An 11,954-nucleotide genomic window follows, 5' to 3' on the forward strand; every position below is an offset into this window, starting at 1 on the left:
ATGATGATGATGTCATCGTGCTCTGATGAAGGCGGCAGCAGGAAAAACCTTGGAGATGGAATCCTGAGCCTTTTTCACCTGCCCACAGGTGAACTTTAGCTCAGGCTTCTTTCAAGTTGAGCGCTCACTGCTGATTGGCCGAGAGGAGGCGCACCTGTCCCAGATGACTTTAATGAGTTAGACTGAAGACGGTTTGTGCTTTTGTTGGCTTATTGTTGCTCATTTACAACGGCTGTAAAAGTTTTAAGACATTCATTGTTCCAGTTAGTTTGTGTGCACTTTGTTTATTTAAAAAGTAATAAAAGAGTCAATAAAAAGAGTAATAATTATATTTTTGCTTTTTGTCCTGTGTCCTGTGTTTTTAAGTTTGCAGCTAAAAAATGTAACAGATTTCGTGGTGAGGAAAATGTATTGAGCTTTATCCTGTTGCTGATTTATTCAGCTCATAAATGAGGACACATCAGCTTCATCAGCTGCTTTCAAAAGAAAACAGTCCGAGTTTGGGTTTGGCTGTCTGGAGTCTGGCCCTGTATGGTGTGTGTGTGTGTGTGTGTGTGTGTGTGCATGTGTGTGTGTGTGTGTGTGTGTGTGTGTGTGTATTTATTCTTTATGAGCGGCGTCAGGCGATCTGCCCGGCTCGTTGATATTTATTGAAACATGTTTATTGGAAATTAATATTGAAACTGAGTTTGCTGAATGTTTATAATTTATTAATTATTTACTTATTGATTGTTTACTGTTGCTGTTTGACTTGTTGTTTATTGGTGTTTTTAAATGAAATATTTGATGTATCAATCTTTTAATGAAAGTTCAGATCTGATCAGCTTTGCTTCGATCAATAATCAATAATCAGTAATCAATATCCAAACAGGAGGCAGCAGCCTGACGTGCTCCCTGTTTGTTTATCCTGTCGCTTCGTCAATAAATATGATCATACGCTGCACTTGTTGTTGTTGTTGTTGTTGTTGTTGTTTTGATTATTATTATGAGAGCGAGCAGTCAGCGCTCAGCTTGATTACCCAGCAGCCCCGGGGGCGGTGATGTCACGCTGCCTCGTCAGAGTGACAGTTGCCTTGACAACCAGAAAGTGAGAGAGGGAAAGAGAAACGGAGAGAGTGAAAGTGATGATGTCATCGGTGACGGAATGTGCCGGAAGTTTTCAAAAAAAAAAAAAGGCGAAAGTGGAAAGTGATTTCTCCTTCACAATAAAATCTGAATCTGACTCTTTATTGATCAGCGGGGAATTTGCCTTTTAATTTGTCAATAAAAACGTTCCAATAGAAAACAAACTTGACCTCTGAGCAGTGAGACTGAAGAGTGAGTCCGTTCTGAGGAAACACAAATTATTTGTTTTTCTCAACTCTTCTGTTTAGTTATGACGATCATCTTCACTGTCCTTGTTGTTGTTGTTGTTGTTGTTTTTAACTGATTCATTCATTCATTTGTGGCAGCAGAGCGCGCGAGAGAGCGGAAGCATAAGAGGGTGTTCTGACCTTCAAAATAAAAGCTCGGCATGTCTCGTGTAGCAGCAGAGCTTCAGCTCTTATCGGAGAGCTCAGAGCAAACGGCTCCTGTGTTCAGCTTCCAGACTCGCTCCGGGACTTCCGGACATTTCCTGCTCTTCTCACCTCCGTGTGTGGCTTTTCAAGGTGTTTCCGCTTTTATTTTGGAGGGCAGGCCCGGGGCTTCCGGCTCCGGTGCGTCTCGAGCAGCTCGGCGGCGGTTTGGAAAGTGAAAGAGACGCGAGACAAAGTTTGACTTTAATTTGATTTTCCCGAGGAAATAAAGACGGGTGAGTCTCTCTCTCTCTCTCTCTCTCTCTCTCTCTCTCTCTCTCTCTCTCTCTCTCTCTCTCTCTCTCTCTCTCTCTCCCTCTCTCTCTGTGTGTGTGTGCGTGTGTGTGTGTGTGTGTGTGTGTGTGTTTGGAAAGTGAGAATGGAAAGGAGAGGAGAAAGTGGGAATTTCTCCTTTTTGCGATGTGTTTTCTCTTTCCCGTGTGTGTGTGTGTGTGTGTGTGTGTGTGTCAAGTCCTAATAAAAGTCCTGAGCTCAGGTAGAGAGCATGTTCTTCTTCTCCTCCTGTCGCCATGCTCACCTGGACCCTCGTGCTCTTCTTCTTCTGCAGCGCCGCCGCGACCCCCGGCCTGCGCTGTGATTGGCTGGAACACTACGGTCACTATAGCAACTGGACCCTCGTGCTCGTGGAGCAGCTGGTGAGTAGCAGCGACAACAACAACAACAATAATAATAATAATAATAATAATGGTGATGGTGGTGATGCTGTGGTCAGGGGCGGACTGGGACAAAAAATCGGCCCGGGCATTTTGGAGCAGGCCGGCCCACCACATTCGATAACGCACACCTTTCCAGTCTTTTTGCTCTTAAATGTGTATAACAACTGTGCAACTCTTTAAAACCATAATGCCATGCAATTAGTTAGCTGTCATCAGCAGTGTTGGGCACGTTACTTTGAAAAAGTAATTAATTATAGTTACTAGTTACTTCTACTAAAAAGTAATTAATTACCAGGAAAAGTAACTATTACGTTACTTTTTAAAAAATTGTTCAAATATGTCAAATTACTTGGCTGCCCCAATCATACTGGACTATAGTACTATAGTGGAACAATCAAATACAATAGATGAATTGGAACTTTTTTATTCTATTGAACAGGCCACAACTGGCCAACACCTTTTGGGCATCTATTTCAGATCAGTAAGTGCAGGTGCCTATCAACATGAATGGAGAATGAGCTCAGACTGCACATAGGAAGGTCATGGTGACAAACAAAGTATACCACACGAATCCTTTAAATCTGAATCTGATTCGATTGGTATATATATCTCCCCATAAAGTTAGAACAAGGCATTAAAAAAAGCACAAAAAAAACAACAACAAAAAAACCCAAAACAAAACAAGGCAAAATAATAATAACAATAATAATAACAATAATAATAATTTAGCACCTGAGTTACAAAACAAATTCACAAAAAGAGTACAGAAATGAAAATTACAGAAACCCTAAATGCCACTGTGTGTGTCATCTAGCCAGTGACAGGCAGAATGATAACCCACTAACTGTTTGTTACACTAACCCACTGTTAACACTGTTTAGTCAGTTGTTTTTTTCTGTTGTTTACATTCTGTTCTGTTGTTTACATTCTGTTTTCTGGCTATTCAGTTGTTTACGCTGCTCAGTCCGTTGTTTACATTCTGTTTTTATCTAGTTATTCTCAATTGCACTCATTACTATTTAGCTCCTGTTTTTTAGCACTAGTTATATAGACCATATCATACCAGTTATATAGACTATATTTATGTATAATATTTATATTTATATATACCTAAACGGTCCCACAATTCCATCTCTGCTGTAATCCGGAAGCCAAGCAACGACATTTCGTTGCCAAAATCTCACTGCTGTGTTTTTTTGTGCAATGACAATAAAAGAAGTCTAAGTCTCTAAGAATCACTTCACTGTCATGGTTAACAACAAAGTGAGGTAATAAAGTAAATAGTTATAGTGCCCCCGTCTGCATGGCAGACGGGGGCACTATCCGCTCTACCATGGGGAATTGTGTTCCTCTGGTATTGTTTGGGCTTGTTCTTCATTCATGTTGATAAATTACGAAAAAGTGAAAAAGTCCGATCGGTTTGAAAATTGACAGCCGCTTTTTTTTCTCGCAGTTTCTCTGCGCCACTTTTGCGTTTCCTCTCCATCTCAGTAGATCCTATGAGATAACGTTCGACCCGCGTTGCTCTGCAAACCGGCTCACAGAGCCACAGGCTGTGATCTGATTGGGCCAGCCCCGTGTCAGTGAAGAAAAATAACCAATGGGCCGCAGAGCAGCGTGTCTCAGGGGCCGGCCCGGTGCTGAGTAAACAAACTTTATTTGCCGAAATCATTATGCAGGCGGGACCAAACTACGCAAAAGGGGTTGTTTAGCGATGTGATTGGGCCAGCCCAGTGTCAATCAGCCGCTGATCTACTGGTTGTATGGGCAGGTCAGCTATTTCAATAATAATTAAAAAAAAAAAAGTGTTGGGGGACTGTCGGCCCATGTAGCACACATGGCCAGTCCACCCATGGCTGTGGTTAAAAGTTCCGAGGTTGTTTCACATTAAAAGCATGGAAGCTTTCCCACCTGTTAAAGGTGCAGTCCGTCAAAGTGACGTGAGGACCGTGTAGACTCAGCCCACGTGCTGGTTTGGTGCTCCCAGTCCAGCTGAGCCGCTGAAGGGCTTCATGCTGATTGGCTGAAGGGCTTCATGCTGATTGGCTGAAGGGCTTCATGCTGATTGGCTGAAGGGCTTCATGCTGATTGGCTGAAGCAGATGTACCTGAGCAGGGCAGCAGGAAGGTGTGTGGGCCTGAACCCTGCAGGACAGGGAGCGTTCACGGGCTGCAGATTTCACACCAGAGGAGCAGCTTGTCCTCATGGAAAGTTATGAACATTTTAAAAATAAAATGAACGCTAACAGCAACACTGTGGCCGCAAATAAGGCGAGAGAGGAGAGCTGATTAATTTCAAAGGAAGCACAAAGGGGGATTCTGTCACTGTTATAGCCATTTTAAATAATTGCTGCCATATTCATTCAGTATTATGAATTTTAGTTTAGAAATAGGTAACTTCAGTAGCCTTATGGGAGTGTTGCCTAGGAATTGGAGGTAAAGCCTGAGGTGAAGTCAGGTGACTGAAGGTGTGTGTGGGTGACGGAGCAGGCGGTGGTTACCATGGTTACATGACAATTTTGACCACTATTTCCGCTGCTTAGAGCCACTTGTCAGTAGTTTCAGATAATTGTTCGTTACATTTGAAGTTTAACTTGAATTATGGAGCCATTTCTGTTGATGTTTGTTTGCTCCTTTTTTGTTAAATCTTTTTTTCTAAATGGGAATAAGTGGCGTTTGGAGTGCGTTTGAATCCCCACGGGCTGCTCCCGTCCAATCAGCACCTTCGGATGCCGTGACGTCACCGTTAGATTATAAGGGTTTCCTTTAAAAAAGTAGGCTACTATAACAAAGTCTGTGATTTAACGTAATATTTCTAACAAACGTGAAGTCTTGCAGCACTAACAGACCTGAGCCACCAGTCACCTGACAAACATGACTCTGTGGTTTCACCTGGAGGAGAGAGCACCGCTTTTACAGCCGGGAGGTTAAACTGAGCTCATCACCTGGTCGGGACCAGGTGATGAGCATCAGTTACCATGGTGATCTAGCATTAGTTACCATGGTGATGTAGCATCAGTTACCATGGTGATGTAGCCGGGTTAAAAGAGAGCCACCTTGGTGCCACAGCCTGGCTTCAGACTCAACAGACCTGCTGACCCACTGAACCTGCAGAGTGCAGCCCTCTGGAGCAACAACAACAACAACAACAACAACAACTACAACAACAATAATAATAATAATGATGATGCTGCTCTGCTGAGTCAGCTGTAGTAATCTGCTGCGATGGGTATTGATTGGTATTGATTGGTATTGACTGGTATTGATTTGTATTGATTGGTATTGGTTGGTATTGACTGGTATTGGTTGGTATTGGTTGGTATTGACTGGTATTGGTTGGTATTGGTTGGTATTGACTGGTATTGGTTGGTATTGGTTGGTATTGACTGGTATTGATTGGTATTGATTGGTGGTGTTGCAGGGCGGGCCGATGACTGAACAGGAGAGTCCAGTTTCCTTTCCTTATCGCCTCTACGAGCAAATGAGGAGCGCCAAGGTACCTATTGATCCATCTATTGATCCATCTATTGATCCATCTATTGATCCACCTATTGATCCATCTATTGATCCATCTATTGATCCACCTATTGATCCATCTATTGATCCACCTATTGATCCACTGATCTGTCCATCTGTCTGTCTTTCTGCTGATCTATTGATCAGTATTGATCTGTTTTGATCTGTATTGATCAGTATTGATCAGTCTGAGCTGCTCAGCTCGAATTCCTTCAGTTTGTCTTTAATAAACAGTTTCCTCAGTTTGAACAACCTGTCTGTCTCTCACCTGTCTCTCTCTCTTATCTGTCTCCCTGACCTCTCTCTGACCTGTCTCTCTTACTGACCTGTCTCTCTCTCTCTCACTGACCTGTCTATCTCTAACCTGTCTCTCTGACCTGTCTCTGACCTGTCTCTCTCTCTCTCATTGACTTGTCTCTCTCTAACCTGTCTCTCTGACCTGTCTCTCTCTCTGACCTGTCTCTGAGCTGTCTCTCTCTGAACTGTCTCTCTGACCTGTCTCTCTCTCTCTTTGACCTGTCTCTCTCTCTGACCTGTCTCTCTCTTTGACCTATCTCTCTCTCTGACCTGTCTCTCTTACTGACCTGTCTCCCTGACCTGTCTCTCTCTCACCTGTCTGTGTGTGCAGGTGGACGACAGGTTGCTGTTCATCAGAGACAGTCTGGATCTGATCTCTGGTCTGTTTGAGCCGGCCGACCCGTCTGTCTCTCTCCCCCCCTGGCAGACAGACAGGAGCCAGGACTTCCTGCTGCTGCTGCACAGACAGACAGACGGCCTCAAGCCCTGCGTGAGTCCCCGCCACAAGTAAACAACAACAACAACAAATAAACAACAACAACAGCAACAGTAATGGTAGTAATGCAGTGTTGTGGTGCGTTTGAGTGCAGGTGGCTGAGAGGAAACGGGAGCGTCGGCTGAGACGATACTACAGGAAACTACGAAAGACTCTGCAGAAGACGGTACTACACATGTACTACTGCTACTAACAAGTACTACTGCAGTACACACACACACTGCACGTACTACTACGACTGCTGCTAACAAGTACTACTGCAGTACACACACACTCTGCACGTATTACTACAGCACACACACACACACACACACACACACTCTGCACGTATTACTACAGTGCACACACACACACATACACACACACACACACATACTGCACGTACTACTACGACTGCTGCTAGTACTACTCGTACTAGCAGTGCTGTTAGAACTGATCACATCAGCAAAATTATTTATACCAACAGTGTTTTGATCAGGGGGCGGAGCTACAGTGCTGTGGTAATACATGCAGTGTGTGTGTGTGTGTGTGTGTGCTGTAGTAATACTTGCAGTGTGTGTGTGTGTAATGATACTTACATTGTGTGTGTGTGTGTGTGTGTGTGTGTGTGTGTGTGTGTGTGTGTGTGTGTGTGTGTGTGTGTGCAGGGCGGGGCGGCTGCGTCCTGGGAGCTCATCAGGAGAGAAACTAAATCTCATCTGCTGCAGTTGGACCTGCTGTTCGCCTCCATCAGAGGATCAGCTGCTGCCAGCAGGGGGCGCTCTGCAGCACGCTGACCTCCTGCCAGCAGGGGGCGCTCTGCAGCGCGCTGACCTGCTGCCAGCAGGGGGCGCTCTGACTGGGAGGAGGTGCAGCTCTTTTTAATGAGCTCCTTTATTTTGGATTTTACTCAGGCAGGCACAGAGCCAAAGATGATGATGTCATTTCTACTATTTATTGATTTTGTAAAAAAAAATTTATTTATTTTCTATTTATGAACAACATGCTGTTATTTATGTATTTATTTTCATATTATTATTATCATTATTGTTATTGTTATTTATTCTACGTGTTGTGTTTGTGTCTGGATGCACTTGAAAACATGAAGCTGTGTGAGGAACATCACTTTGATACTGAAAACATGAAAACAATAAAAATGTTTGATAAGAAACGGTTTGGGTTGTGATCAATATTCACAGCATATTGATCACTGTGATACTGATATTGGTGACTCTCTGGAGGAGAGAGTAGAAGTACTGTTCCTCTGCTGGTATGTGACTGCAGTAGAAGTAGAAGTAGTGCAGTAAAAATGTCCTGCAGTAAAAGTGACTGAGCTCCTTTTTCCAAACAGTAACTGTGTTAGCTGGGATCTTTTCCAGAGAACACGCTGCACACTGCATGCTTTTAAAGGGACATTACACTCAACTGAGGTGAGGACCCTGTAGACTCAACTCACACAGTGATGAAGAGGTCAGTTGTCGTTCCACCTCGAGCTCTGCAGACCAGGAGAACCCTGTTCTTGTGTTCTGCCGGTGCGGTTCGGCCCTGAGAGCGGAGAACGTTGGCAGATCAGCGCCTGGGGCCCTGGGGCCTCAGGGCCTCAGCGGGGCCCTGGGGCCTCAGCGGGGCCCTGGGGCCGCAGCCCGGCACTGACGAGGCTCAGCTGCAGGCTGCGGGCTGCGGGAGGGTCACTTTCCTCCCGTCATGATGGAGAGGAACTTGAGCAGCTCTTTTACCGAACAGCATGAAGCTCCTAACTGAGGACTAATTTTTATTTCTCAACATTTATATTTTAAATCTCTTTCCAGTTATTTGTCTGTTTTGTAAATTCTTAACTTTCAGTGATCTGTTGTCACGACCTCCATCCTGCAGCACTTTGCAACGGTGTTTTGAGAAGTGATATATAAATAAAGGTTATTATGATTATAATTTGTTTGTTTGTTTATTTGATTTATTTATTTATTTTTATTTTATTTTATTTTGTTTAGTTTTGTTTCGTTTTTATTACACAACATTATGAACCATAAGTCATCAGGCAGATGTCGTTCTTGCCTGATTGCAGAAAAAATAAATGTCATAAATGGAAATGTGTTAATTAAAAAAAAAAAAAAAAAAAAAAAAAGCATTCAAACTGCCAGGCGACCCCTGCAGCGCCGGGGCGGACCACCAGGGGGCCGCGGACCTCTGGCTGACACACTGCTCCTTTTACATGCATCTTGTTCGACTTCCATCAGACTTTTGTTTTCGCTTTATTTGACCAAAATATCTCATTTGTTTTGTTTTGTTTTCCCACAAATGTCTCGAATGTATTTTCTGTTCATATTTCCTCAGCAGGGAACACAGCGCATCCTGTGGATTCTGTCTGCATTGTTAAATTGTGTTGTATTTTATGTGTTTAGTGATTCAGTGATTCAGTGATCCGTGTGGCCCGCGGTGAGGGGCTCGGGGGGGGGGAGGCTCGGGCTGCGGGACCCGGAGAGCTCGGACCAGGTGAACCGTCCGGAGCCCGGTGTGAGGTGCAGCGGTCTGCCGGCTGCCGGCTCCGGGCCGAGGCACCGCTCTGTCGGGACGCGGTGGACGCGCCCTGCTGAAACAAGTCACCCGGAACGGGACAGGGAGTGTTTTTTTTTTTTGTTTTGTTTTTTTTTTTTCAGGGTTATGCACAAGGGAGTCAAGAGAGGCGCCAGGAATATGACGAGATAAGACGACTTCTCCAAAAACAGAAGACAGGTCTGAAAATCACCACTTTGTCAACGGAGAGCCGCGGCCGCTGCAGCTCTCCGGAGGGGACGGGACACCGGGGGACCGCGGGGGCCACCGGGGGACCGCGGGGCAGAGTGCGCCCGCAGGGTTAACTGATCCCGGCCGCAGGTCCGACAGCACCAGCACGCCGCGGCAGAGGTGGCCAGGGGCGGAGCGACACGGGCGGATACGGGCAGACGCGGACCCCGGGCCTCCACACGGATCAGCTGAGCTCAGAGAACACAGAGAACATCCAGGAGGACAGAGTACAAGTACTGCTCCTCTGCTGGTGTTTTACTGCAGTAGAAGTACAAGTACTGCTCCTCTGCTGATGTTTTACTGCAGTAGAAGTACAAGTACTGCTCCTCTGCTGATGTTTTACTGCAGTAGAAGTACCAGTACTGCTCCTCTGCTGATGTTTTACTGCAGTAGAAGTACAAGTACTGCTCCTCTGCTGATGTTTTACTGCAGTAGAAGTACAAGTACTGCTCCTCTGCTGATGTTTTACTGCAGTAGAAGTACCAGTACTGCTCCTCTGCTGATGTTTTACTGCAGTAGAAGTACAAGTACTGCTCCTCTGCTGGTGTTTGCTGGCACAGTGAACTTTTATCTGTGTCCCGTTCTGGAGAGATTTAAAGCTTGGAAGAGACTTGATTATGAGAGATTTTATTTTTCTGAAGAAGCTTTCAGATTTTATTTTCTCTTGTGAAGAGACTTTGTTTTCTGAGGAGCTGTTATCTAGTGAGGACAGTTTTTTTCATAAGACTTTATTTTCTGAATAAATTTTAAATTCTGAAAAGACTTTTTTTTTTCATGAGGTTTTATTTCCTGAAGAGACTCCATTGCATCCAAATAGGTGTTTTGTCCTAAAGGAGTATTCCTGCTGATCCGTGGGTGCTGGAGCGCCTGATGCCTGACCCTGCAGAGCTCAGGTCAGGACAGCTGCCGTGTGCTGGCTCTGCTGCCTGTCTGTCTGCGAGGTGAGAGGTGAGACAGGCAGGCAGGCACACTGAGCTGAGGTTTCTGTTTGCTGGTTTTGTGTGTGGAAAGCAGAGGGTTTGTAACCCTGCGTACCCGCATACATGCAACATCAGAGGAGGGAAATCATGATAACGGAATATTTTATTATAACGAGTGGGCAAATATTACCTCAGTAGAATCTCACAGGCCTTTTTAATTTGTGTCTTGGAATAAATCAGGGTGTCATAATGCGGTCGAGAGGAAAAACATCCTCATGAAACCAAAAAGACTGAAACAGCCTTCAATGACGGGCAAGCTGCAGAGCCTGGAGAGAGAGAGAGAGAGAGAGAGAGAGAGAGAGCGAGAGAGAGAGAGAGAGAGAGAGAGAGAGAGAGAGAGCGAGAGAGAGAGAGAGAGAGAGAGAGAGAGAGAGAGAGAGAGAGAGAGAGAGAGAGAGAGAGAGAGCGGCCCGGAGTCTCACTCTGCACTTTCCACCAGAAAGAAGTTTGCCTCTTAATTTAAAAAAAAAAAAAATACACACACACACACACACACACACACACATATATATATATATATAGGCCGACATATATACATATATATGTTTTCTTTTTTTAATGACCTGATTACAAACAAAAAGATGTAAACACATTCAAGTCATTTTACCAAGAAGTTCATGCTTCTCAGAGCCGGATGGAAGACATCAAGTTTAAAAAAATGTTTCTCCTCAAATGAACTCCCAACAAGATCTCTCCTCTGGAGAAACGAAAACGTGGCTCTGCAGTGTTCAGGCAGGAGAGGCCCCAGGGCCCGCGGGCCTGGTACAGAGGCCCCGGGGCCCGCGGGCCTGGTGTTGGATCATGGATGGTTGTGGACCTCGATGCTTTAAAAAGAGGCTCCTCAGGTCCTGAGGTCCTCGGCCGAGTGCTGATCACTGCCCTGCAGCTTTAACCAGCGTCCACACGGGGGGGGGGGTTCTCAGGACCCGCTGGGATTTATGTTTCTGAGATTATATGATGCACGTCATGCGGAAGTCGAGAACCCATGACGCGCCAGCAGCTGCCGTCTCTCAGACGGCGAGGAGCGTCTGATCGAGTGGAATTCCCTTTTTTATTTTCCATTCTCGAAAAATCATTTAGAAAGTGGCTGAAACTCAGCACACTCATCGAGCAGCCACCCGGCTGACTAATGGGATTATGTCACCTCCAGTCAGATTAGAGCGAGGTGCGTGTCAAGAATCCTGTCACTGCTAGTTTTTGCCGTCTTTGTGGCCGCCTGGCCGCAGCGCGACGTGGAGCCTCCGCCCTACGCAGCGCAGGGGCACTGACGTGGAGGAAGCCTCCGTCTGCGGTTCCACACGTTCCCTCGCCCATGAGCTCATGTTCTCAGAGATCTGGATGAGAACAGCCCAGATCCTGTTTCAGAGCGGGGATCCACCAGAGGGATCCCTGACATGGTGACCCTGCTCAGCTCATTTAATGCAAAAACAGAGGAATTTATTTGGGCAGGAAAAAAAAAATAACAAAACTTTTAATTGAATTAAGTTCCAGGCTGCAGAAGACAAGGGCCGATTCGGCTGCTTTGGCCCCAGACTCCTGCAGACGGGCCCTCAGATTATCAAATCCCACCCAGATTTAACGAGTAGATCCTCCATTCGCTCTAACAGGAACCTCCTGCTGGATTAGAGGAGTTTGTTTTGGGTTCAGTGGATCACCGTTCACCACGGGATGCT

At 45.4% G+C, this 11,954-nt stretch overlaps 1 protein-coding gene across 2 annotated transcripts; it reads left to right on the plus strand.

The window, feature by feature from the left end:
• Positions 1 to 2,086: 2,086 nt before the first annotated feature.
• On the plus strand, positions 2,087 to 10,279 carry LOC115363558 (interferon a3-like). Of its 2 annotated transcripts, XR_003928595.1 has the most exons (6): positions 2,087 to 2,212; positions 5,654 to 5,728; positions 6,377 to 6,535; positions 6,636 to 6,707; positions 7,189 to 7,377; positions 10,263 to 10,279. XR_003928595.1 is itself a non-coding variant. In XM_030057827.1 (5 exons), exons 1-5 carry the CDS (start codon positions 2,087 to 2,089, stop codon positions 7,315 to 7,317), a joined length of 561 nt encoding a protein of 186 aa, XP_029913687.1. In that variant the 3' UTR covers positions 7,318 to 7,690. The 2 variants fall into 2 exon arrangements, 1 of the variants encoding a protein (XP_029913687.1); XM_030057827.1 differs by lacking the exon at positions 10,263 to 10,279 and having other exon boundaries at positions 7,189 to 7,690.
• The last annotated feature ends 1,675 nt before the right edge of the window (positions 10,280 to 11,954 follow it).

Source organism: Myripristis murdjan, chromosome 8 (genome assembly GCF_902150065.1).
Source record: "Myripristis murdjan chromosome 8, fMyrMur1.1, whole genome shotgun sequence".
In the NCBI taxonomy this organism is placed as follows: Eukaryota; Metazoa; Chordata; class Actinopteri; order Holocentriformes; family Holocentridae; genus Myripristis; species Myripristis murdjan.

What these genes read in the sequence shown, in the direction of transcription:
- LOC115363558 (XM_030057827.1), top strand. Translation starts at nt 2,087, where the DNA reads ATGCTCACCTGGACCCTCGTGCTCTTCTTCTTCTGCAGCGCCGCCGCG. An exon ending in TCGTGCTCGTGGAGCAGCTG is followed by an intron (nt 2,213 to 5,653) that starts GTGAGTAGCAGC and finishes GTGGTGTTGCAG; the next exon opens with GGCGGGCCGATGACTGAACA. An exon ending in CAGACGGCCTCAAGCCCTGC is followed by an intron (nt 6,536 to 6,635) that starts GTGAGTCCCCGC and finishes GTTTGAGTGCAG; the next exon opens with GTGGCTGAGAGGAAACGGGA.